The following is a 27,135-nucleotide window of genomic DNA, read 5'->3' on the forward strand; positions in this document are numbered from 1 at the left end:
AGTCATGGGCGTGACCTGGCAGGAGGGGCCCACAGAGCAGGCAGCACCCATGCCTGCCTGCCTGTTCTGTGATGGAATGCAAACTGGAATGTGGGGCACACGAGAACCCAAGACTAGGCTTTGGAGGAGGACAGGGGTGAGACTGCGACCTGGCGAGGAAGAGCACACAGCCCACGAACGTGGTTCCGTGAAAGCCTGCGTGACGAGGCATTTCTCACCTGCAGAACTAGCGAGCAGTCTGCCTTGTTAGCCGTTCTCAGGACACAGGAAGACACCACCCAGACACTCAGATACACACGTTATAAGGTAAGAGAAATATTTAATTTTGCACAAGAACGAGCTTATACTGAACAAATTCAACCAAAGAATATTAAGTGCAGTCAAACAAGGGCGACAGGGATGACTCTGCTGTTAGAAAAGTTAGGTAACCATGCCTGTGCATTGTCGTTGTGACTAACTCGTTTCGGGTTTCTTCTCAGAGTGTGTACTGTACATAACACGCTGCAGCTGCTTAGTCTCGCTTCTGAAAGCAGCATCCGTCCACTGCCTCACCTCTGTCTCTGCCGTGAGGACTCTGCTCTAGAGAAAGGTCTTCTGCACCAGACTGGCGGGGCTCAGGCTCCCGCCCAGGGACCACGGCACTGCGGCCACGCTCCACACCCATCCTGCATGGCGACGCCAGGTACACTGGAGACAGAATGTGATGTAGTGTTGCCCTAAGAACTTTGCTTTTGTGATTTTCTCAAGCTCCACACATTTCATAATTGAAAGTTCACTTAGTCGTTAACAAAGCTGCATGTCACTGCCCACAAATCATCCAATTGAAGTTTTAACGGTTTTTTGGTCTTTTAAATGAAAGAACATTCTGTAAAAGGAAATCTCCTCTGAGACGCTTGACTTCACAGTTCCTGAAGGCACTGTGGATCCACAGAGCAACAGATGTGTCCGTTCTAGAGGAAAAAGGGAAAAAAGTGGTGTGTGAACATTTAAGCCATTAGTACACACTCACACCCGCTGAATATGCATGCTCACTCAGCTGCCGAGAGGTCAGTGAGTGACCTGGTCACTGTCCGGAGACTGCTGCGGAAGCGGGGACTGTGCTCGGGTACTCGTGGTGGGTCGCTGACCTCACGGCATCGCTGTGTATCACAGTTATTCTCTCATTTGTTCATTTATTTCCAGGATTGACTTTGAGTATATCATGCTCTGTCATAAAGCAGGTATTAGTTTATCAGGGGTGGGGTGGTGAACCAGTGAGGACTAAGCAATCACACAGTCCAACATGGTGAGCAGTGTCAGAAATGTGCTGTGGACTGAACATCCGTGTGCCCTCACAGTGTGTTGAAGCCTGATCCCGTGTGATGGTGTGAGGAGGCCCTTTCAAAGAGACATGAAAGCCTGCTTCCTCCCTTCCTCTCTCCCTCCCTCTGTCCATCTGCTTAATCTCCCAGTTCTTTCTATTTGAAAGTCAAAATTAGAGAGAGGGCAAGAGAGACACAGCTCTTCCACCTGCTGGTTCATTCCCAGATGTCCCCCATAGCCAGGACTGAGCCAGGTGGAAGCCAGGACCTTCATCCGAGTCTCCCACATGGGTGGCAGGGGGTAAAACTCTTGGGCCATCTTCTGCTGCATTTCCCAGGCCATTAGCAGGGAGCTGGATCAGAAGTGGAGCAGCCAGGTGTTGAATGAATCAGTGCCCATATGGCATGGTGCCTTCATAGGTGGCAGCTTTACCTGCTATGCCATGATTCAGGCCCTAGAAGGGATGTTTTTATAGTTTAAGCCTCCCAGTCTAGCGTCATCACAGCCAAGACCGACTGAGACAAGAGAGAGATCAAGTGGCACCATGAGCTTCATGAAACATTGACTGCTTATGTTAGGAAAACGATCTAGTATACCTCAAAGAAGAAAAAATTCGTACCTTATTTTCCTCTGCCAGATTCATGACAATGACAGGTAGCAGTGTCGGTCATCATAACAATACCCTTCCCCTTTCAGAGTGAGTGCTCTGTGTCAGGTACTTTTCTGGGCATTTACATCACAATTTACAATTATAATTACAATTTACATCACATTTACAATCCCTGGAAGCATTTCCAGAGGGATCTCTACTAACAGTCACATGTTTTAGACTCAAAAAGTGAATACCCAAAAGCTTAAGCAACATTTCAAAAGTCAGTTATTGGTTGGTAGAACTGGGACAAAAACTCGGGTTCGCCTAACACTCACACCCTATTCTGTATTTTCTCTTACATAACTGACTTTAGTACACTGAAAATGTGTTATACCTTAATACAGTATAGTTCCAGGTGTTTTTATTTCCATAAAAAGATTTAGATCCTCTAACCTTCGTGGAAGCACATCAACTGAGGGGAAAAGCTTGTCTGTGGCCAAGAAGAATATTTGTGATTTAGCCTGTGTTTGATCTTTCTCAATCATTATTAGGCAGCGTTCTTGCTCTGGCAGTGGGAGAGACCTGGCCTTCGCTGGTGGTGCCTGCAGCTCTGCCACTGTGCCCATGACTTGTCTTCTGACCAGGACCCACAGCCACAGCCTGAGAGTGCCAGTGCTGAAATCACCCTGCACTGTCTGAACAGAAACGGTGAGGCTGTCTCCGGGGCCACCAGCTGGACTATGTGGAACGAGCACTAGAATCCTGTGGAGGCATAGCTGAGTCCTAGCTCCTATGAGTGTGTCCCAGGGAGGGACTGCTGCCAGCAATGCATGACTTTTTTTTTTTTAAGAGATTGATTTTTTTTTTTTTTTTTTTTGACAGGCAGAGTGGACAGTGAGAGAGAGAGACAGAGAGAAAGGTCTTCCTTTGCCGTTGGTTCACCCTCCAATGGCCGCCGCGGCCAGCGCGCTGCGGCCGGCGCACCGCGCTGATCCGATGGCAGGAGCCAGGAGCCAGGTGCTTTTCCTGGTCTCCCATGGGGTGCAGGGCCCAAGCACCTGGGCCACCCTCCACTGCACTCCCTGGCCACAGCAGAGGGCTGGCCTGGAAGAGGGGCAACCGGGACAGAATCCGGCGCCCCGACCGGGACTAGAACCCGGTGTGCCGGCGCCGCTAGGCGGAGGATTAGCCTAGTGAGCCGCGGCGCCGGCCGATTTGTTTCTTTTAAAGGCAGACCTAGCTGCTGCTTCACTCCCCAAATGGCTCATGCCAGGCTGAAGTCAGGAGCCCAAAACTCCATCATGCGAGTCAGGGCCTCAAGTACATGGGCCATCTTCCACTGCCTTCCCAGGCACATTAGCAGGGACCTGTATCAGAAGTGGAGCAGCCAGGACTCAAACTGGTGCTCTGTTATGGGATGCCAGTGTCAAAGGTGGCGGGATGATCCACTGCACTACAATGCCAGCTCCAGGCATAGTTTGTTATATCAGACTGCTCCCCCTATAGATAACTATAAATGCTGAGCAAATTATAAACATAGCAATTAAAAGCAATAGGAAGAAGCAGATAGACAGAGGAGGGATTTCATCATTCTAAGGGAGGCAAATGTGTATTCCCTCTTGAAGCACTCTCTGATCTGGTCAGCTTAAGACAACTCCAGTGAAGCAGGAGGCCACCATCTCACAGGCCCAAAATGACACATGACAGCATGGAGATCTTCACTGGTGCTGGAGATACAGAGGAGACTCTTAGGAGACCAGCAGAGAGCCTTGGCTGGGAAGTTGAAAGGGCTGAGTTCCAGGGAACAGCGTTTAAGATCCAGGACCTGTCAAATCAGGAAGGATTCCTACCAATGGCCCATAAAGGCTGCGATTAGGAATAGAACAGTTTTAAGATTAGATTTACCCTAAAACTAAAGGTGAATGTGGAAGAGACCTACCACCTAACAAGTGCAAAGCCAGGCTCTCGTAAGTACAAGGAGACTGGTCAGTAATTGACAACTCAAGGGTCTCTACAACATATCATTCATTATAACCAGCACAGCATAAAATTAACAGACATGTGAAAGAACACAGGAAAATGAGACCCCCGTCAAGATAAAAAGTAGTGAATAGAAAATGATTCAAAGATGATTCAGGTCCTGAAAGAATGTGTTATAAATATTTCAAAGATGTAAACAATGGTAGTCATAATGAATGAACAGATAGTAAATCTCAACAGAGATTAGAAAAATTAAATGAAAAATTTATTTACTTAAAAGTACAGTATCTGAAAATGAGAAAACTCCTGAGTAGATTTAACAGCAGTGTACAGATGACTGAAAAATATCCATAAATTTGAAGAAAACTGAGTAGAAATGATCCCATCTCTAAAACAAAAAAAAAAAATGATTTAAAAATAGTACCTTAGTGACCTTCAGGGTAGTGAAACCACTCAAACTAAAGTCCCGAAAGATCAAGAAAATATGGCAGACAAATGAAGTGAAGAAACACTGGCTAAACTTTTCTCAAATTTGGTATAAAAACATGAACTTACACATCCAAAAAGTCTAAAACTATGATTCTGTTCCTTTAATTCCTTAAAATATATAATTAAGACAAAAGTCAAGTGGAAAGGTGGAATCCGTAGTGTACAGAGTTGTAGAGCACATGATTCTAACAGTACAACCTTGGGGGATGGTGATGCACTGTTGTGTTGTATATGAATAGGATAATATTGAATCTGTTACGTGATAAGATGGTAAATTAGAATCATGAATTGAAGATAAAATCCAAGAGAATATTGAAAATGGGCTAAAGTAAAAGTTACTTACCAGAAAGAAGGCAGGAATGAACAAATAGGGGAATGTAGAAATTATGAAAGAAGTAGAAAATAAGTGGCAGAATGGTAGCTCTAAATCTACCAAAAATTACATTACAAATAAACAGACTTAAGACCTCAATGACAAGGTAAGGACTGTCACAGTGTCTTAAAAACACACCTTAAATATAAAACCATACATAGGTTGGAAGTAGATGGATCAGAAGTATCTGTGTGGCTAATATAAATAAATGACAAAACTGATTATAAGTCGTAAGGTCTGGTAGACTGGGCCTGGCGTTGTGGTGTAGGCAGTAAAACCACAGACTATGGTGCTGGCATCCCATCCATGTGAGCGTGGGTTTGAGCCCTGCTGCTCTGCTTCAAATCCAGCCCCCTGGATCATGGCCTGGGAAAAGCAGAAGATGGCCCAAGTGCTTGGGCCCCTGCCAGCCTTGTGGGAGACAAATGAAGCGCCGGGCCTGGGCTGGCCCTAGCTGTTGCAGCCATCTGGGGAGGCAGTCAGCAGTTGGAAGCTCCCTCCTCCCACCCTTCTCTGTCTTTGTCTCACCCTTTCTCCTTCTCTTTCAGTAACTCTGTCACATAAATGGAATCACACAATGTATAATCTTTTAGGTTTTCTGCTCAGTTGATCATTTTATTGTTATGTAACATCTTCCCATGACTCTATCAAGAATTTTTAAAATTTTTTTCAAGACTTTCAAATAAGTTTTTGAAAAAAAAAATTGTGTGATTCCATTTATGTGAAATTTTAAAACGAAAAATGAATCTGTTGTGTGAAGAAATAAAATTGAGGCTGTCCATTCCAAGTACGTGTTACCTGAAGGGGGAAAAGGTATTCTCTGGCCCCGAAACTCATCCAATTACAGACTTAGTGCTGCATCTCGCTGTCATAAATATTATCTTGATAAAACCAGAAATGAAACATGAGTCACTGAAATTTAATCTGACTTCTAGAAATAGTAACCTTTTACTATCAAGACTAACTATAAAAGGTAATTATTTTTACATAATAACACAGTAAAATAAATTTTCTTAAGATCCTGCAGGCTCTGGCTATATTTATTGTTAATGAAGTCATTGTTATTCTTTTAATGCTAAACTGTTAAAAATTTTTCTTGACCCCTATTTTTAACTTTTCAGTTATATATGTATTTCTAATCGTATTACTATCAGTATTTTAGGGTTTAAGAGTCCATTTTCGTATTCCTTTATTTTCAGCCATCTTGCAGCCAAAGTGTATATATAATTATACAGTTATCTGTATTATTGTAAGCACTTCTATTTCTGATGGCTGAGTAATACAATTATGTGATAAAGTATGTATTTGATAAGAAATAATAGTTCTATATTGTTTTATAGAGTAACATATGACATAACATGCACTCACTACCACTGTTGCAACATTTTGTGGAGTTATTTTTTAATCATTTTCCTATTACTGGACATGTGGCTTCTTCCTTGATTCTGCATGGTGATTGAGCTGGTTTTGCATTTTGAATGATTTCTTTAGGTGGCATTCTCAGGCCTGGAATGAAAGGGGGACACACATGTGGCTGTTGACGTGTCAGTAGGCCGCCGTCAGCAGGGTTAGTGTCTGTGACACGTAGAAAATGAGTTGTGTGATGGCCTCTTTTATTTTAATAGCTGTTCTACTAAATTGTGAATTGTTTATTCATCCTGTCCTGACTTATTTATGGGGAACAAGTGCTTTTCTTATTTTTATGTGTTTTGGGTGGAACAAAGAAATATGCTGAAAAATTTGTTCACGCTCCATTTCTTCCTGTTTTGTTCATTTTTATCTTATATTTTATCACACCTAAGGCAGAGAAGGCATCTCCCCCTAGAATTTTGATAAATATCGAATTGTCTTTATTCAACATGATATTATATAAAATGAGTTCCTCCACAGTCATCGCAGCACTTAGGGGATACTCTCTGTTCTTCCATCCATCTGCAAAGCTCACTGTGCTGCTGCCCCTGTGTGTGCTTTGGGCCCCAGACAGACCTGCTTACCTGCTTTTAGGGCTTCTAGCTGGTACTTGCTGATTCTCGGGTACAACACGTTTTACCTATAAAACCCCACTTGTTTTCCATGTGGACTTCACCTCTTCCTGCTTTGTAGGATTTCTCAGGGTGGTCAAGAGGCTCCCTGGCATCTGATTTCCCAAGGTTCCTCCCTCCTCACGTCTCAGCTGTGAGCTCCACACACACTCACCAGAAGCAAGTGGCTGAACGAAGTCCTCTCCAAGTCACAGGTTTAGTTTGTGAAAGAAGGAACTTTTTTTTTAACCTAAGTAAATTAAAGCTGAACTCACCCTTGGATTGAGGAGGGAAGTTGGCCTGGTCTCGGAGCTGACTCGTGTTCCTCAGAGCTCACTGTGCTGAGGAGCAGCGCAGAGAAGCCACAGGTCATGTGGTCTGCAGCCTCGGACCCCGCACGGGGGCTACCAACACTCTCGGGTGGCATCATGGCATCCACATGGGCGCCAGTTGCTCTCATTCCTCGGGTAAGCTAACAGGGTGTCCCCCACGGCCATACAGTGTGGCTGAGCAGGCCTTTGGTTGCAGCAGCTGTAGTCCTGACCACTGGAACAACTCTGTCCAGTAGATTCTATGACACGGACACGTTCTCTGTGATGGCCACGAGCTATGTGTGGCTACCGGGCAACTGGAATGCAGCTGGTGAAGCTGAGGAATTCAGTGTTTAATTTCACTTCCTTTAAATTTACATAAAAGAGGCTGAAGGGATAGCTCTAGATAGTAAGCTACTGGACAAGAGTTTCCAGAAGTGACTATCTCTATGCTCACCACTCTACCTCCAGACACCCACCTTCCAGTGACAGAACTACTCCTAGCTGTGTTCTTGGCAGTCAACAGTAGCTTCTAAGCATCCAAGCGTAGTGGTGAGAAGCCATGGCTTTAATTCCGCAACAGCCTTTGCCTGCAAGGCACTGAGTGACAAACTCACTGATGCCTGTGCCCCATCACCCAGGGCTTGCTTGTGTCCTCAGTGCTCAGCACTGTAACCCACCTGAAGGGAATAAGAGGACCCACTGCATCTGGTAACGAGACGTGAGGGCTGAGCTCTGAGATGCATGCTGGGAAGCCTATCTTACAGAACACTGCTATGTGCTGTGAATAACTTTAGTGACTTTCAGATTTGCTAATGCTCTCCAGAAAACAGTAAATGTTCACTCAGAAAGCTTTGCTCATTGACAAATTGCATTGAATGATGGAGCTAGAATTTGTGTTTGAAGTAGACTGAAATCTGTCTTAAAGCACTTTATGTGTCTTTGTCCTGTTAGAGCAAGCTGCCCTGGTGAGAAGTGGCTCTGAATGAGATCGCTTTGTGGAAAAAGTTTTACAAGATGCAGAACGTGGAGCAGCTACAGAGACTGCTCTGTGAGCACAGAGCAGCCTGATGTCTGGACCCCTCATCTGTTCCTGAACTGGAGGGCTGACTCCAAGATGCTACGTGCGCAGTGCCCTGACCACTCAGTCAGGTGGCTGTAGGGATGATCCAACCAGAACGCCATCAACATTTCCACCATCTATCATCTCTAGGTCCTCTGCCAACCTAATCTGTGTTTTTTCCTCCACTGAAGTAAAAGACACAATGCTCTGTTTTCCTACAAGAATAAGAAGAATCTTTATAATGATTTTTCTCCAAGTGTGGAAATAACGTGTGGTAAATAATAGATCTTAAATTTTTCAATTCAGTGTAACTGACCACAACAAACCAAGAAATAAGCCAATTTTTGCCAGATTGATTTCCACTTTGGAAAAATGTAATGTATCTGCTTTGTCAATATGTTTTACAGACCTCATAAAAGAACTAGATAAAAATCAATAAGATAATGTTGTCTTCCATCATGAGAAGAAACATCAAGTGTGCTGGCGCAGTCCTTACAGATACGTGGGAACATACCTTAGACATGGCCTACTTAAATACCTGATGGTTCTGGTTTCAGCCAGGCCCTCTGCTTCCCCACGACACATGGTGTAGGGCGCATGGGACAGTGAGCCATGGAGCAAATAAAGCCGTGTGTGAGTAACATGAGGAAAAACGCTGTATCCATGGTGTAGGCCAGCACAGTGACACCTCTGAGCCTCACGTAGCAGCCAGGTGCGCACAGCCGACCACATCCACTGGCTTACCTTGCACTGGCAGAGCGTACACTCTGTGCCATGCTTAATCCACGAGGACCCGGTGAAGCGGACCACACTCATCTCATCCAGGCAGGTCTTGGTGATGTCATTGCGGATGGTGTCCGCCTGGCAGGGATCAGCGACGCAGCGCGGGCAGCACTCGCTCTCCGGGAGGACACTGAACTCGCACTCCACATCTGGGCAGGGCAGGGGCCAGCAGTCGACCTCCCCTTGCTGCCGAGAAAGCAGATGTGCCAGGGTGAGGCGGGGGCAGCTCAGTGCCCACGGCTCAGCTCAGGTGGTAGATGTCCACGCTTGGACCTCACAGGCTACCTGCACGGTTCTGCAGTCTCCTGGATTACCAAGAGCGGCCCCACACCTCCAACACCTGTGCGGCCACCTCGCCGTGCCAGCAGGAAGGCCGTCTTCCTCTTTTTGCCTACAATACGCCATCTCCATTCTTCTAACTTCCCATTTGATCCTTTGCATACACTCTGGTCCAAGTACAAAGGGCATTTGATAGTTTTTGTTTACCTGTATGTTTCTCAGTGTAGACTGATGAAAACTTTAGGAACTCACCTTTTTTATTTCACATGGGAACGTGTGAATGGGTCTTTTTAAAAATTAGTTCCCACATGTCTCCTATTTTCTTCATAATTCGGAATCTCATGGCTTCAGACATGAAAGCAGCTTTCGGGCACAGAAACTGACCTTGCTCTGTCAATCAGTTTTTGGGTTGAAAATAAAAAGGAAGCGTCAATAAGGCGTTCTCTGACGCGCTCGGCCTTGCCTGGGGAGGAGGAGGAGACCAGGAGTTCAGGCCCCCTCAGGGAGGCTGGTGTTTCACTGCTTCCCACCCAGTGTTCCCAGGAACAGTTTCAGAAACATGGAGAAGGCAATTCTAATATGTACTTACTGCATATCCACATCACATGCAAAACAGTGCCCACAGACCAGTGCGCATGGCGATACTCTTTAGAGGAACGAAGCATCAGTGGGTGTTGCTTTTTTTCCCCCCACATCTGAGCATGATTGGTGGAAGTGGACTGGTAGAATTTCTCCTTGGAAAAGGAGTGAGCTTCCTGGCACCCAGGCCACTGTTCTCTCTAGGGCCACCTTTCAACATGGCAGGGCACAACTGCACGGCACTGCACAACAGCTCTGGCAAGTGCTGTCCTCAGCCCTCCCCGTCAGCCTCCCTGGCAGACTCACCAAGCAGCGGCACTGTTGGCAGCGCTGGACCCAGGTGTCACCGCTGTTGTACACCGTCTCCCCATTTTGGTGGAGGCACTGACTGCTGAGCCTGGGGTCACATTCAGGGCAGCAGAAAAGATCAACTGTGGGATTCTCACAGTCGCAGACCATCCGTCGACACATGACGAATCCGCTCTAGGGGAGAAGGAAATAGCGCGGCTGCACAAACGTCCATTGCTCAGTGAACTGACCCCACCCACACACCAGGGCATTCAACATGTTTGTGGAAGGTGGAATTGAAAGAAAATGTACATTTCCTCCAACCTGCGTGTGCTTGCAACCCATGTGTATGTGTATCAGTAGCTGGTTCTCAAGTTGAACTAACTCAGACTGTTTGCCCAACATAATCAATTTTCTTTAAAATCCCATTTTGTAGCTGACACACAGAATTTACCCAAGCTAGAAGACTTCTTTTCCATCCACTACTCCTCCAGTGACCTGACCAGAAAGAAACATTCCAGAAATGAACAGAACAATGGTAACAGCTGCCTGGCCCTTCTGTGGATACAAACGTGTGTATATATGAATATGCATGTGTTTTTATATTAGCACTGCAATTGGATGCTAAGTTTCATTTCTGTGAAGCTGTATTTGGTAGCTAGTAAGTTTTTACTCATGCATACTGTTAGACTTCTGGAATGTTTATAGCCTCACATTCTTGTACAAGTTTTACCATTTTTTCCTAGCAGTTGAGTCCTTGGTACATACTATTACTCAGTTAACTTTTAAGTCTAGCACTAACTGGATGTACAACGAAACACCTGTCTAAAACTGAAGTACAACCCAGATTCTTCCTCCTGAATGTGATGATATAACTATGGGGAAAGAGGCACACTGGGAATAAAAATGTTACAAGCAGGGACACACAGCAGCGCATCCTGTGTAGTGATACAGTGGATGCCATCAGCAGGAGCAAGGGCTGGGTCACTGAGGCAGGCTCCGAGGCAGTGCTGAGGCGTCACACAAGGAGTGTGCGCTCTGCAGCCCGTCCACGGGAGGCTCTGAAAACGTACAGTCAGTCAGGGCTGGGGTGCAGTGTTTGCCTGGCTTGGAGGAACAGGACTGCCTAGGAGAAGACACTGATGACATCAGGAGATTCACTATGGCTCCATGGATGATTGCATTTTCCAGAATCCTCAGGCACTGTGCTGAAGAAGTTGCAAACGCTAAGTTGGTATCTTGGCTCCGAGTGTTTCACCACCACTCACCTGACATGAGCACACGGAGCAGCGGTCGCTCTCCAGCACCCAGATCTGACCGCTGTGCTTCACCTTCCCATCGTGGATGCAGTCCCCGGTGCAGTTCTTGCCGTGAGGGCACCGGCAGTCATAGCCACCATCCAGGTTGAAGCAGATGGTGTCGTTGGCACAGCTGTGCCTCCCGGTCCCACACTCGTCGACATCTACAGCCAAGAAAGCGGCAGGCAGCATGGTTAGAGGATGAGCAAGTGGTCTCTCTGGCACACGCCACACCATGAGCGCTGACTACAGCCGTGCCTGTGATGTGAGACTTCACAAGAAGACACTAAGTGTCTGACTGCGAAACCAGTTACCCTTGGATGAGTGTCAGCGTTTCCGTCTCTGGATACCGCAGGCTTTGTGAGAATTCTTCAAGTGCTTAGGGTGTTTTATTTGGTATTGCAGCCCAGTATTCAGCTGGTGCTCATGGAGCCAGCGCTGTGATACAGTGAACTGGTATCTCCTATGAGTACCGGCTTGCGTCTCAGCTGGCCCACTTAGAATTCATCACCCTGCTAATGGCCTGGGAGAAGCAGTAGAAGATGTCTAAAGTGTTTCATGGGAGACCTGGAGGAAGCTCCTGGTTCCTGGCTTCAGCCTGGCCCAGCCTTGGCCATTGTGGCCATTTGGGGAATGAACTACAGATGGAAGGTTTCTAGAGAGAAATCTGAAATAATAAAAAGGGGTAAGGAAAATGTCAGGGGGTCATTCAGGCTGTTTGTTCTGTTTCGAGCCCCATTCCCTAGCTGCAGCACGGCACACGTCTGCTCCCACCAGTGTGGGCCGAGGTGTTCTCCCTTACAGTCCAGGGACTGTCACACAGTCCAGAGACTGCACTCCCCCGACGAGGGGCAGTTACCAGACCTCACAAAGAACACACTCCCTGTTAACTTTCGCATTTCAAATCGCTGCTTCGTCCCCTGTGTGACTCCACTGGCAGCCGCCCATTCCTCACCCAGACTCGCTGCCTCCGTGGCAGCCGCAGCCGACAGCATTTTCATACAGATGAAAAGCAAACACACCCTGACCCACGGACAGCTCCGTGAGAGGAGGTGCGATTCACGTATTTACCCCATATTAAAGGTCACGAGCCCAAACACATTCCAGGATATTGCATGAGTGGCAGTAAGCGCTTCCCAGTCCATCTGTTTCTTGAGTAAAGGTCAAGAGAGAAGAGGGAAATCGCAGCACACGTGGGCAGAGAGAAGGTGGGATTCCTGGCTTCTGAAGCCGGGAGGCTGCACATCCATCCCTTTCAAGACCTTAAAGGCAGGATATAAGGAAGAACTGTAAGTGGCTGGATTTCAATATTAATTGACTTGGACTACTCAAGATTGTATCTAAATTTTAAATATGTAAGTTCCATTACATTTGTGTCCCTGAAAATAATCCATGTCATAAATTCTCTGTTTACCTTGATTTTATTTCCATTTTAACAAAACCAATGATTTTGTTAAAATTACAGTGAGCTTTATTATAGTGGGACTTGCCAAGGATAATGCTGTTTAGAATCAGAATAAACAGAGAATTGTTGGCCAGTGTGAGGATGTGTCTTTTAAAACATGAGTACAATGATCGATACAGTTCTTTGCAGATCAGATAAAATTTTCTCCTTGTAATGAAAATGACATTTTATGAGTGAGCTCTATATTCGGACTATTCAGAATACTATATTTGATAAACTGATCTTTGCATCCCATTGCATAGTTTTAGAACTAGGAACTGAGGTAGGCAGGAAAACCATTAGCTATAGTAATGTGCGCTCTGTGAGCACACACTCTGTAGACACCTCGTGCTACATAACCCTTTCAGTATCCACTGTGAGAACATTATTCTGCACTTGGCAGAATCATTTGCAATCATTTCACGTGACTTAAAAATAACAGCTCTACCACCAGGTATGGTGTAATTTCTCCCTCCCCCCCCCCTTTTTTATTTATTTTTTTATTTTTTGACAGGCAGAGTGGATAGTGAGAGAGAGAGACAGAGAGAAAGGTCTTCCTTTTGCCGTTGGTTCACCCTCCAATGGCTACCACGGCCGGGGCGCTGCGGCTGGCGCACCGCGCTGATCCGTTGGCAGGATCCAGGTACTTATCCTGGTCTCCCATGGGGTGCAGGGCCCAAGCACTTGGGCCATCCTCCACTGCACTCCCGGGCCACAGCAGAGAGCTGGCCTGGAAGAGGGGCAACCGGGACAGAATCCGGCGCCCCCACCGGGACTAGAACCCGGTGTGCCGGCGCCGCAAGGCGGAGGATTAGCCTAGTGAGCCGCAGCGCCGGCTCCCCCCTTTTTTTTTTTGGCCAGGCAGAGTTAGACAGTAAGAGAGAGAGAGAGAGTCATAGACAGTGAGAGAGAGAGACAGAGAGAAAGGTCTTCCTTCCATTGGTTCACTCCCCTAATGCTACGTCCGGCACTGCACCAATCCGAAGCCAGGAGTCAGGTGCTTCCTCATGGTCTCCCAAGCGGGTGCAGGGGCCTAAACACTTAGGCCATCCTCTGCTGCCCTCTTGGGCCACAGCAGAGAGCTGGACTGGAAGAGGAGCAACTGGGACAGAATCTGGCACCCCGACTGGGACTACAACCTGGGGTGCCGGTGCTGCAGGCGGAGGATTAGCCAAGTGAGCCATGGCGCCAGCCTCATTTTTTCTTAAAGGAACAAAGAATTCTTGGTTTTGTTGCAGAAGACAAGAAATAGACACACAGCCCCAGAACGACATGTGCACTTAAATAAAGTACAATTATAAGAGAAGAAAATCCACCCCCAACGGTGGCTGGTACGTGCTTGCCACGCCCGGAGAAATGTATGGGCAGAAACGTCATAATGTACTAACTAGCTGCTTGCGTCAGGAGAAATGACGGTATGGATACGGCCAAGGGCACTCCGGCACATTCCCTGGGATGGACCAGGAACCTCTGAGGCAGGCAGCGTAGGGTTTGGTGAACGCAGCTGGCCATGGCTAGGTGGCGGCTCACACACGCACAGCCCAAGGAGGAAGGGAAAGTGCAGGTGTCTGAACACGTCCTTGTGACTGCACACTAACTGCAGATCACTGCTGTGGCTTTGTCCATCTCAGAATTCTTTGCTTTTTTCTAAAGCAACAAAAAAATGGCACCTTCCCAGATATAATCACAGTCTTAAAAAAGAACTCCTAAATACTGATATTACAATTCTACATATCACTGAAATTGCCCTACGTGGACAGTAACTTAGAAGTATTTGGTCTTTGTTAAAAGTATGCAGGTGGCTTTTTTAAAAGGACCCTTCAGAGCCTGCTGCCTTTAGACAGAGTACTAGATTTTTCTAATAATCTATAAATTCTATTAGTAGATAACAGTACCATCTTCCCTAAATAGTTTTCAAAAAATAAGGTTTCCAGGCTGGTGCTGGCACACCGGGTTCTAGTCCCGGTCAGGGCGCCAGATTCTGTCCCGGTTGCCCCTCTTCCAGGCCAGCTCTCTGCTATGGCCAGGGAGTGCAGTGGAGGATGGCCCAAGTGCTTGGGCCCTGCACCCCATGGGAGACCAGGAGAAGCACCTGGCTCCTGCCATTGGATCGGCGTGGTGTGCCAGCTGCAGCGCACCAGCCGCGGAGGCCATTGGAGGGTGAACCAACGGCAAAGGAAGACCTCTCTCTCTCTCTCTCTCTCTCTCACTGTCCACTCTGCCTGTCATTAAATAAAAAAAATTGAAAAAAAATTTAAAAAATAAGGTTTTCCACTTTTTCTGTGTTTGTGGAACTTCCCTGAAAAGTATTTTTCTGTAGGTATCTCAGTCCTTGACCTCACCAACTTGACATTTATCATGTGTTATCTTAATGTTTGCTTTAATTGTCCTTGTTGCTTTCTGGACTTAACACTTGTTAATGTACTTCATTACATTTTATCTTGATCGCTGCCGTATATCTACTTCTAACATAATATGCCCATCTGTCTACTACATGTCACGCTAATAACTAATTCCAAATTAGGTTAGGTGCCTCATGTACTTCTGATTAAAAGATTATCTGTCTACCTATTCATCCATCTACCTATCATCCATATCAATCTTTCATTACACAAATTCACCGCCTGGAAGTACAGTAGCTGATAAGCTAAGAAAAGCTATGGCCCTTGTAACTCACATTCTGCAGCAGATCATAAGCAAGCAAACAAATATATGCTGTATTTTCAGAGCTTAGAATTTCTATGAAGGGCAGAGAAGCAGGGTAGGTGAACACAGTGTGAGAAGTGGGAGGGTATTTTACACTGGGAGCCCAGGAGAGGTCGCTGTGAGAAGAAAGCTGGACTAGATCAAACAAAGTCCTGGACAGACCTGCGGGAGGGCATCCCACACAAGGGAGCAGCACCCGCAAAGGTGTCTGTTCAGCACACTGCAGAAACACTGGGAAGCCATGGGCACATACAGTGCAGGTCCTGGGGGACCCTGGTCAGGGCTTGGGTTTTCCTGAGACCTTTTCCTGAGAGAGCTGGAAAAGGGTGTTGACAGAAGGGCCTTGACAGCTCCTTCCGTTTTAGAATCATCAGTCTGGGGGCTGTAGGCAAACGCTGCAGTCTGGGGGCTGCTCCCGTGGCCCCGGCAAAGACGATGGTGCCTCAGCCCCAAGTGGTATCCTCACAGGAAACCAGACTGGAGTGCATTTTGAAAGTCAAAATTGTGAGATTTGTTGATGGATCGGATGTGAAGTACAAGAAAAAGAAGAAACAGTGACTCCAAAATATTGCTCTGGGCAACCAGTGGAGCACAGTGCCGAGCTCTGCTCTAGTGGGAGTGGTCTGAGTCCTCACGCAGTGCCCTGGAAATCCAACGTGCAGCTGAATTAGGGCTACGCAGACGGCACTTCAAGCTGTGGAACTGGGTGGGTTAGACATGGAAAACAGATAGGCCTGGTGAGGTCCAAGTCCCAGGACACTGGCAGACAGCGGTCCACGGAGAACAGAAGGGGAGGCCGGAGCTGAGAGTGAGTGGGAGTGAAGAATGCTCATTGAGCCACCTTGTCAGATCCTAAGTGCTCAAGCAAGGAGACAGCAACTGACCAGTGGGCTTGAGAGGATGGAAACTCAGCCATCTTGAAAAGAAGACGCTGGCTGGAAGCAGGCAGGGTCATTCCTACACGGGGTGTCTTCTAAAGGTAGCAGGAAAGTGAGCGTCTGTCCTGAGTCAGGTGACGGGGAACTTACTGGCAGAACCATCCACTGGTTCACCTCCCCAGTGCCTGCCAGAGCCCGTGGACGGGGCCGAAGCAGGAGGCGAGGAATCAACCCAGGTCTCCCAGGTGGGTGGTGAGGGCCTCAAGTCCTTTAGCCATCACCAGCTGCCTCCTGTGGTCTGCACCAGCAGCAAGCTGCAATGGGGAGTGGAGATGAGAGACTAACGGGCACTCCACCACGGCTGTGGCCTCCCCGGTGGCATCTCACCTGCCCCAATTTCTGCCTCTGATAGGAGAGGAGCCAGTTCTTTCCCTGAAGTGGGAGGAAGGCAGCAGAGTCCGCCTGGGAAAGCAAGCTGGCCCGGCTTTCCCAGCGTGGCAGTTCACAGCCTGGGAGATGGAAGGAGGTAGGCAAGGGTTCTCTCTCAGAGCTACGGGGAACAGCACCTCGGACGCGGGGCAGGAACGCTGGACACCGGTGAGGGCTCCGGTGAGCCTCGGCACTTCCTCACACCCTGTGCAACCTCCTCCTTTCGGAGAGGAGCTGCACTTCCCTGCTCTCGCCTGACAGGGAAACGTCATCACATCTGACACTAGGTTACAAAGACTGGCCTCCAGCTGGGGCCAGTTCTGTCCCTTGGATTGCGGAGGAGCCAAGGCCTGTCACAGCCCTGCAGTGGATTCCTCACTGGCCACCCACAGAGGCCTCCAGGAGAGGGGAGCTTGACTCCAGTCTCAGGAGACAGGCACCCAGCTGAGCACCACCCACAGAGATGGCACGATGGTGTTCCTCGTTTCCAGTGGCTCATCTGGGAGTCCTGTTCTACGCGTCAGCAGATAACTAGCTTAGCCCTCTGGAGGTCTGCGTCATACACGCGGAGGACAGCCAGCGGCCGAGGGATTGTCTTTCTCCAGAGAAAGCAGCATGTGCGGGCGCCGGCCAGACACAGGCCACACCCAGAAGCATCTCGGTCTGCAGATGTCTGTGTGATTCGCGTGATTTATAAACGTCCAGTGTCATCCCTCATGCGTGGTGGTCTTATTAAACACTACGGGAGACAGCAGAGCAGCCTCTTAGGGAACAGCCACCTCGGGTCCACTTGCATTTCAGACGTGTGGTTCCCTGCTTCCTCCACAGGGCTGGGAATACTCTAGGGCACTCATAAATACAAGAGGACGCCTCGGCCCACAACAGGTGGTTATCCCATCCCTGTGAACACCGTGCTGCATCCTCTCATGAGGTCCAGAACTCTGCTGCCTGAACAGAGACGGAAGCTGTGGCACCCCTCACCCCGTGCTGCAGGGATCTCTGTGTGACACCCTCTGAGGCCTAGGCAGAGGGCCTGAGCTTTCCCACGTCAACGTCTGGGAGTTCAGTTCTCCAAGGCTTCCCCGACTCCATCCTGCTCACCCGTTACTCTCAGTAAGTACAGCCAGAGAGAATCCCGAGTCTCCCTTTGTTCTCCACTGCTGCGCCAGCCATGCTGAGGACACAGCCTTTGGCGCTGGGCAGTGTTGCTGGCCCTCACTGACTGAGCTCTGCTTTCTAAAGCCTTGCTTGTCATTCACTGAAAATAATTCAAAACCAACGGCAGCTAACCGAAGGCTCTCGCTGAATTTCCTACTCCTGAGGCTGAAAACCTCTCGTATGCCGCAGACCAGCATTCAGCACCACTAAGCACTGCCTCGTTATCCAGGCGAGGGGCCCGTGTGGGAGCCCCGCCAGCAGGCACCTGGTGGGCCACCCTCGGCCGTGGAACCCGGGCAGCTCCTCTGCCCATTCTCCCTGGGCCTGCTCTCCTCTCCGCGTCTTCTACCTATTTTGGGGCCAGTGCTTTGCATGTTTCCATTTTTAAATGTAGATGTGACAGTATGTGTTTTTTCATTCAGAAAACATCCTCCTAGTTTCACAGGTATCTGTTGATAAGTGTCACAAAGTTCAATTATTTAAAAATTAATTATGATAGTTCATAAGCTAAAGTTAGGTTTTTCCATGTTTTTCATCACTCTTGTACAGACAACAAAACCACAAATGTCTTAAACAGGAATCAGTCTGCCACGTCCTCTGTACTGTCTGCGCCACTCGAGAGCGCCTGAACTCTGGGCCCTCCCGGCACTGACCTTCGCACGACTCCCCACTCGGAGAGAACAGCCCGTTGTCATGGTAGCCGTCCCGGCACTCGCAGTGGTACCATCCAGGCAGGTTAATGCAGCTGGCGCGGCTGTCACACTGCACAAAGCCTTCAGAGCATTCGTCAATGTCTGGCAAAGCAAACAGAAGTGAGATTTTATAGTAGTGCTGCTTTTCAGGGTAGTCCGCAGTAGGGCTATTGCACTTTTTAATGCCACCAAATCCTTAAAACTGGGAAATCGAGAAAGTCACGTGGTTAGCAAACGCTGTGCAGAAAGAATGGGGTAGTGTCGGTAGCAGATGTTAGCGCCACCCTGAAGGCTTCTCTCCTGCAAGTCATCCAGCTGTAGAACATAGAACTATCTGTGACGGTCACCAGTGCTGCCCATCAAATATTCCAGACTCTTCTGGACTCCTAGTAGGACTGCAGCTCTCCAGGTCCCTCGTGCTAGGTGTGGCCCTGTTACTGCCTTATGCCAGTGGGAGAGGTGTGTGTCACTCCTAGACACAGCTGTTACGGAGCATGGTGACTCCCAGGGTGCCCTCCCCACCACAGTCTTCAGAGGCTCTGAGGACGAGGGGGAGTTCTGAGGGAGGATGGCACCCTGGGACGGACATGTCACCTGAGCCAGGAATCGGCCTCTGCGGCCTAGAGCCTCCTGGGATCAGCGAAACTACCCCCAGCCCTGCTTGTGCCCCACCCGTGTCCAGTACCTGGGTCAGCAGCAGCCCTGCTTGTGCCCCACCCGTGTCCAGTACCTGGGTCAGCAGCAGGTGTGCACCAACCGGCTGTCGGCAACACAGGACATTCACCCTACACGGTTCACAGGTGCTTACTTCATACAACCATTTACATATTTATTTCACATATACTGTACTGCTTCACATACATGCATTAAACTCTGCAAAACATCAGGCAGGAGTGTGCCAAACACAGGAAAATCTGAGGCGACAGGCAATTATGGGATTTACCCAAAGACACCTAACCATCCCAGCTGCCTGACTTCTGGCTGCGTGCTTCTTCACGCAAGCACAGCCAGGCCGAAATCGGGGAAACATGGCAGAGAGACCTCTGGGCGTGACCCAGACGTCCCCTCGGAGGTCACCACCAGTCCCACGTGCGGGGGACTTTATTCTCCTGGTTTCGTCTGCTGAATGCTGGGAGCAGCTGACCCAGTCCAAGTCCCTCCCTTTGCTCAGACAGAGAAGAGTAATCCCAGTGGCCATATAAAGAGCCCCTTTCTTTTCGTTACCTCCTGGTCTGGGTCCTGTGGGCTGGTGGAGACCCCTATAAATGATCCAATGGCAACCCACCACTGAAGCCGCAAAATATACCCCCAGGGACCCCATGTGGTGCTGGCCCGCGTGGAGGCAGGGCGGAGCCTGCTGCTATGTTCCTGCCCTGCCGCAGGGGCCGGGCACAGGGCGTCGGACACGGAACAGGGCCAGCTGCCTCTGCGAGCGCCCACCCTCGGGAGTCCACTCCAGTTGGCAGGTCTACTTCCTACTTCACACTCCTCTAACTCCAAACTTGTGGAAGCATATCTTCCTAACATTTTCTTTTAGACTTTCCACTTGTCTAATGTTCAATTTTCAAAGAGAAATATTAATGGTAAATGTATAGGTAAGTTTTGAAAATCAAAAGATAAGCCATCACACGTTTACTTCTTGATTAGTGCGGAATTCCTTCACTAGTATGCAGACCGTTCTCTTAGACACGTAGGTAACAGGCAAAAAATAAGTATTGTATATCTCTGCAATATTTACCATTATTTATGGGCTACAAAGGGGTCTGTTTGGCTTCTTCTGAAGCCAGTTACTGCCGTTGGCAATTCCTGCTGTCAAAGTAATTGCTAGTGGCCCATCAGCTAGCCGCTGCCTGCTCGGCACACAGCCGGTGTGGGCTGCTTCCACTGACTGAGGCCACACAGGTTTGGTGAAAAAGCCCGTCTGAGCCTCAGGGGCCCTCCTAACTGAGGAACCACTGATAATGAATGGGCCCAGAACGCTACGCTCATTTCAGCTTTATACATCTTTTCTTCTAACCCAAATGATGCAGAAAATTGATTATGTCATTTCCTAAATGCATGAACAAAAGAAAACAGGTTAGGATTTAAGCATTAGATTTGAGTTTTATGGAAAAATGGCCATGTGGGCACGTTCAGAAACTCTCATTTTAGAAAAACGTGATCACGGGGATGGGTGATTCGGAAGTAACTATTAATGGAACGGGCTTTCTTCACTGCTTCTGCATCTCCAGAAGTGTTCAGCCCTCAGTTTAGTCCTTTCTTCCTACCTCAACACAACCGTAGGGTCAACTCAGTCCACATGGTATAGTCATAGAGCGATCTCAGTCCTCACAGGGAGTATGCACATAAAACATGTATGTGTGTGTATGCTTCTCTCATTCCTTATGTCTGCAGGGTTATCTCAGTGTCCATGGTACAGATGTTCATTTGAGGGCTGTCTGTCCCAACGGTACAGTGTGGAGCTATCTGACCCATGGTACAGTGTGGGGCTATCTGTCCCCATGGTACAGTGTGGGGCTAACTGACCCCATGGTACAGTGTGGGGCTATCTGACCCATGGTACAGTGTGGGGCTATCTGTCTCCATGGTACAGAGTGGGGCTAACTGACCCCATGGTACAGTGTGGGGCTATCTGACCCATGGTACAGTGTGGGGCTATCTGAGCCATGGTACAGTGTGGGGCTATCTCACCCATGGTACAGTGTGGGGCTATTGAGCCATGGTACAGTGTGGGGCTATTGAGCCATGTTACAGTGTGGAGCTATCTGACCCCATGGTACAGTGTGGGGCTATCTGTCCCCATGGTACAGTGTGGGGCTATCTCACCCATGGTACAGTGTGGGGCTATCTGTCCCCATGGTACAGTGTGGGGCTATCTCACCCATGGTACAGTGTGGGGCTATCTGTCCCCATGGTACAGTGTGGGGCTACTGAGCCATGGTACAGTGTGGGGCTATCTGACCCATGGTACAGTGTGGGGCTATCTGTCCCCATGGTACAGTGTGGGGCTACTGAGCCATGGTACAGTGTGGGGCTATCTGAGCCATGGTACAGTGTGGGGCTATCTGTCTCCATGGTACAGTGTAGGGCTGTCTGTCCCCATGGTACAGTGTAGGGCTATCTGTCCCCATGGTACAGTGTAGGGCTATCTGACCCATGGCACAGTGTGGGGCTATCTGACCCAATGGTACAGTGTGGGGCTATCTGACCCATGGTACAGTGTGGGGTTATCTGACCCCATGGTACAGTGTGGGGCTATCTGTCCCCATGGTACAGTGTGGGGCTATCTGACCCATGGTACAGTGTGGGGCTATCTGACCCCATGGTACAGTGTGGGGCTATCTGACCCATGGTACAGTGTGGGGTTATCTGACCCATCGTACAGTGTGGGGCTGTCTGTCCCCATGGTACAGTGTGGGGCTATCTGACCCATGGTACAGTGTGGGGCTATCTGACCCCATGGTACAGTGTGGGGCTAACTGACCCCATGGTACAGTGTGGGGCTATCTGACCCATGGTACAGTGTGGGGCTATCTGACCCATGGTACAGTGTGGGGCTATCTGACCCCATTGTACAGTGTGGGGCTATCTGACCCATGGTACAGTGTGGGGTTATCTGACCCATCGTACATTGTGGAGCTATCTGACCCATGGTACAGTGTGGGGCTATCTGAGCCATGGTACAGTGTGGGGCTATCTCACCCATGGTACAGTGTGGGGCTATCTGTCCCCATGGTACAGTGTGGGGCTATCTGTCCCCATTATACAGTGTGGAGCTATCTGACCCCATGGTACATTGTGGGTCTATCTGTCCCCATGGTACAGTGTGGGGCTTTCTGTCCCCATGGTACAGTGTGGGGCTATCTGACCCCATGGTACAGTGTGGGGCTATCTGTCCCCATGGTACAGTGTGGGGCTATCTGACCCCATGGTACAGTGTGGGGCTATCTGTCTCCATGGGTCAGATAGCCCCACACTGTACCATTGGGTCAGATAGCCCCACACTGTGCCATGGGTCAGATAGCCCTACACTGTACCATGGGGACAGATAGCCCTACACTGTACCATGGGGACAGACAGCCCTACAGTGTGGGGCTATCTGACCCATGGTACAGTGTGGAGCTATCTGAGCCATGGTACAGTGTGGGGCTATCTGACCCATGGTACAGTGTGGGGCTATCTGAGCCATGGTACAGTGTGGGGCTGTCTGTCCCCACGGTACAGTGTGGGGCTATCTGACCCATGGTACAGTGTGGGGCTATCTGACCCATGGTACAGTGTGGGGCTAACTGACCCCATGGTACAGTGTGGGGCTATCACTGATCCTTACAGAAGATGCATAGTGCAGTGCTGCCTTATTTCCTGTGGTACATGTAGGGCTATCTCAGGCCCCATGGGATCACTATACCCTTGCAGGGCTATCTCAGTCTCCATGATGTACTACAGGGTTGTCCCAGTCCCCATGGCATAGACACACAGTTCCAGGACCACCTCAGACCCCATGGCATAGATACACAGATCCAGGACCACCTCGGTCCCCACAGCGTAGACACACAGTTCTAGGACCACCTCGGTCCCCATGGCATAGACACACAGTTCCAGGACCAGCTCGGTCCCCATGGCATAGATACACAGATCCAGGACCACCTCGGTCCCCACGGCGTAGACACACAGTTCTAGGACCAGCTCGGTCCCCATGGCATAGACACACAGTTCCAGGACCAGCTCGGTCCCCATGGCATAGACACACAGTTCTAGGACCAGCTTGGTCCACATGGCATAGACACACAGTTCCAGGACCACCTCGGTCATCATGGCATAGACACACAGTTCCAGGAACCTTGGTCCCCATGGCGTAGACACATAGTTCCAGGACCAGCTCGGTCCCCATGGCGTAGATGCACAGTTCTAGGACCAGCTCGGTCCCCATGGCGTAGACACACAGTTCCAGGACCAGCTCGGTCCCCATGGCATAGACACACAGTTCCAGGACCAGCTCGGTCCCCATGGCGTAGACACACAGTTCCAGGAACCTTGGTCCCCACGGCATAGACACACAGTTCCAGGACCACCTTGGTCCCCATGGCATAGACACAGTTCCAGGACCACCTCAGACCCCATGGCATAGACACACAGATCCAGGACCACCTCGGTCATCATGGCATATACACACAGTTCCAGGACCAGCTCAGTCCCCACGGCATAGACACACAGTTCCAGGACCAGCTTGGTCCCCATGGCACAGACACACAGATCCAGGACCACCTCGGTCCCCACGGCGTAGACACATAGGTCCAGGACCAGCTTGGTCCCCACGGTGTAGACACACAGTTCCAGGACCACTTCAGTCTCATGGCATAGACAGGTATTTCGATTGCTACTTTCATATTTTTCTCTTCTCACTCATTTTCCAGTCATCAGGACTGTTCCTATCTGCACTGCCTAGTACCCATCTCTATTTACTCTTTAATACAAATGATATGCACTACATTACTTAGTGTTCTGAAGACTGCGGATACCACATACACCTACTGAAATGCATTTTACAGACAGTGAAAGGGACCAGCACTGCGGCATAGCAGATAATGCTGCCACCTGTGATGCTGGCATCCTGTATGGGCACTGGTTTGTGTCCTAGCTGCTCCACTTCTGATCCATCTTCCTGCCTTGGCCTAGGACAAGAAGCAGAAGATGGCTCAAGGGCTTGGGCCATCACCACCCATGTGGGAGACCTGGATCAAACTCTTGGTTCCTGGCACTAACTTGGCTCAGCCCTGGCCATTGTGACCACCTGGAAAGTGAACCAGTGGATGGATGATCTCTCTGGCTCTCCTCCTGTCTCTGTGACTCTAACAAATAAATACATCAATCTTTATAGAATTGGAGCATTAACTTAGTATTTAACTACTACTGGGTAGTAAAAGAGGATGAATGGAAGTATATACTTCATTCATTAGCATGCTAGTTAATATTTACTGAATATCCACATGGACAAAGAACCAAGTTCTGCAGAAACAAGGGTGTACAAAACAATCAAGTTCTGCCCTCACTTAAGTTATCATGCATTTAAATGGTGCTTTAAGAAAACCTCATCTATGAAAATCTGAATTTATAATCATATAGCACAGTGTTTTCCAACACGTGACACATCTGTTAGCAGTGGAATGGTATAAAAATAGTAACAGGCGGCCAGCACCGCGGCTCACTAGGCTAATCCTCCACCTTGTGGCGCCGGCACACCAGGTTCTAGTCCCGGTCGGGGCGCTGGATTCTGTCCCGGTTGTCCCTCTTCCAGCCCAGCTCTCTGCTGTGGCCAGGGAGTGCAGTGGAGGATGGCCCAAGTACTTGGGCCCTGCACCCCATGGGAGACCAGGATAAGTACCTGACTCCTGCCATCGGATCAACGTGCCAGCAGCGGCGGCCATTGGAGGGTGAACCAACGGCAAAGGAAGACCTTTCTCTCTGTCTCTCTCTCACTGTCCACTTTGCCTGTCAAAAAAAATTTAAAAAAAGTAGTAACAGGAAATACCTTTATTTTAGTGAGCTACTGTGTGCCACAGCAGGTCAAGCTATCTGGATGCCAGTTCATGTCATGGCTGCTCCACTTCTGATGCGCCTGGGAGAGAAGTGAAGATGGCACAAGTGCTTGGGCCCCTGCACCCATGGGAGACACAGCAGAAGCTCCTGGCTCCTGGCTTCAGCCTGGCCCAGTCCTGGCCACTGTGGCCCTTTGTGGAGTGGCCAGCCTAAGGAAGACCTTGTCTCTCCCCCTCTTTGTTTAACTCTTTCAAGTAAGTAGATAAATCTTTAGAAAAGCATCTTTTTTAATGGCTGTGTATTTATTTTTAAATCATTTTCATTGCAGTGAATGGCACAGTCAGTGCTGGACACGGCCCTTTATAATACGTATGTATGTTGTGCTCAGGATTGTATCCTTGCTATCATTTGTGATAGGACGATACCCAGAATGCCAGATTCACTTTACATTTTTAAGTTCCTGTCCATTTTTTTTAATTTACCCGTTTTGAGATAATCACGGATTCACACGCAGTTGTAAGACCTGACAGAGGGTCTGTATTTTCTTACACCCATTTCCCCTCCCACAGTAACCTGAGCAACAGACCACAGGGCACGACCAGGATCCTGAGACAGACGCAGTCAAGACAGCACAGGGCTCCTCCACTGCCCTCCTCCACCCACCCCTACCAACCATGCGTCTGCTCTCCATTTCAGCAACTCAACCTTCCAAGGTGCTGTATAAACGCAATCACACAGCACACAGCATCTGGGAATGGCTCCCGTCCCCTGCCCCTACTCACTGTCTCTCTGAGGATTCACCCAGATATTTACATGTAGAAATTGTTTTTCCTTTCTTATGGCTGACTCAACTTCCACTGGTTAGCCCCTGACAAACACCTGGGTTGTTCCTAGTATTGGGTTATTAAACCTTTACAAATCTAAATCTTTAAACTGACATACAGGGGTTGGCTTTGGGGCTCAGTAGGTTAAGCCACCGCTGGTGACACCAGCACCTCATATGGGCAGTGGTTGTAGTCCTGCTTGCTCAACTTCTGACACAGTCCCCTGATAATGGGCTTGCAAAGTACAGTACGATGGCCTTAGTGCTTGGGCCCCTGCCACTCACGTGGGAGACCCAGATGGAGTTCCTGGCTCCTGGCTTGGGCCTGGCCTAGTCCCAGCCATTGAGGCCATTTGGGTAGTGAACCAATGGATGAAAGATCAATCTCTCTTTCTCTCTCTCTCTCTTCCACTTTCTCTGTAACTCTTTCAAAAAATAAACAAGTCTTGAAAAATGAAACTTATTGACATATAAAACTGTTTGTTGTGCACAACCTGAGGTGTTCAGGTGTGTAACACTATGGGATTGTTAAATCTAGATAATTAACAAACATTCTCTCACACAGTTATCACTTTTGTGATCACTTTCTTAGCCTTTTTCAACAATAAAATATATCATTGTCAGCTACAGGCACCTGCTGAACACAGGTGTCCTGCACGGCTTCTTCCTGCTCTTGGGCCAGCATCTCCCCACCTCCTTCTCCACCACGATCACTCCAGTTGCTGGGAATCAGGTGATGCACCCTGTGATTTCAGTCTCCTGGAGTTGTGCAGAGCTGTCTGTCTATCCTAGAGAACGCTTCCTGAGCAGTTCAGAAGCGTGTGTGGGATGTTCTGTGGTGTGTGCACACCCTTTGGTGCAGAGTACAGTTTAATGTCTCCTGGTTGATTCTGTCTGGGTGGGCTGTCTGTTACTGTAAGCACGGTGTACTGTCCCCAGTTTGGTATATCACGGAACTCCAATATGGGTTTCATATTTTACAACTGTAATATTCTCTTGGGAACTGATGCCTTTATCATCATATGGTATCCTTTTTATTTCTTTTTACAGCTTTGAATTAAAGTCTGATGTAACTACAGTTCCTCCTGCTATTTTTTCTGTTTGCTTGTC

At 48.8% G+C, this 27,135-nt stretch overlaps 1 protein-coding gene across 8 annotated transcripts in view; it reads right to left on the reverse strand.

Moving 5' to 3' along the window:
* Window positions 1-299: 299 nt before the first annotated feature.
* NELL2 (neural EGFL like 2) overlaps window positions 300-27,135 on the reverse strand; it is a 398,722-nt gene continuing 371,886 nt past the window's right edge. For all 8 annotated transcript variants that reach the window (XM_070049719.1, XM_070049717.1, XM_070049716.1 and 5 more), the window contains 5 exons: window positions 18,627-18,767; window positions 11,329-11,522; window positions 10,079-10,255; window positions 8,876-9,100; window positions 300-950 (listed from right to left, as the gene is read on the reverse strand). In XM_070049719.1, coding sequence (XP_069905820.1) covers window positions 900-950; window positions 8,876-9,100; window positions 10,079-10,255; window positions 11,329-11,522; window positions 18,627-18,767 — 788 coding nt within the window. In that variant the 3' untranslated portion in view covers window positions 300-899. The remainder of the gene's footprint in view (window positions 951-8,875; window positions 9,101-10,078; window positions 10,256-11,328; window positions 11,523-18,626; window positions 18,768-27,135) is intronic.

The sequence above is a fragment of the Oryctolagus cuniculus genome, chromosome 9, assembly GCF_964237555.1.
Source record: "Oryctolagus cuniculus chromosome 9, mOryCun1.1, whole genome shotgun sequence".
Taxonomy (NCBI): Eukaryota; Metazoa; Chordata; class Mammalia; order Lagomorpha; family Leporidae; genus Oryctolagus; species Oryctolagus cuniculus.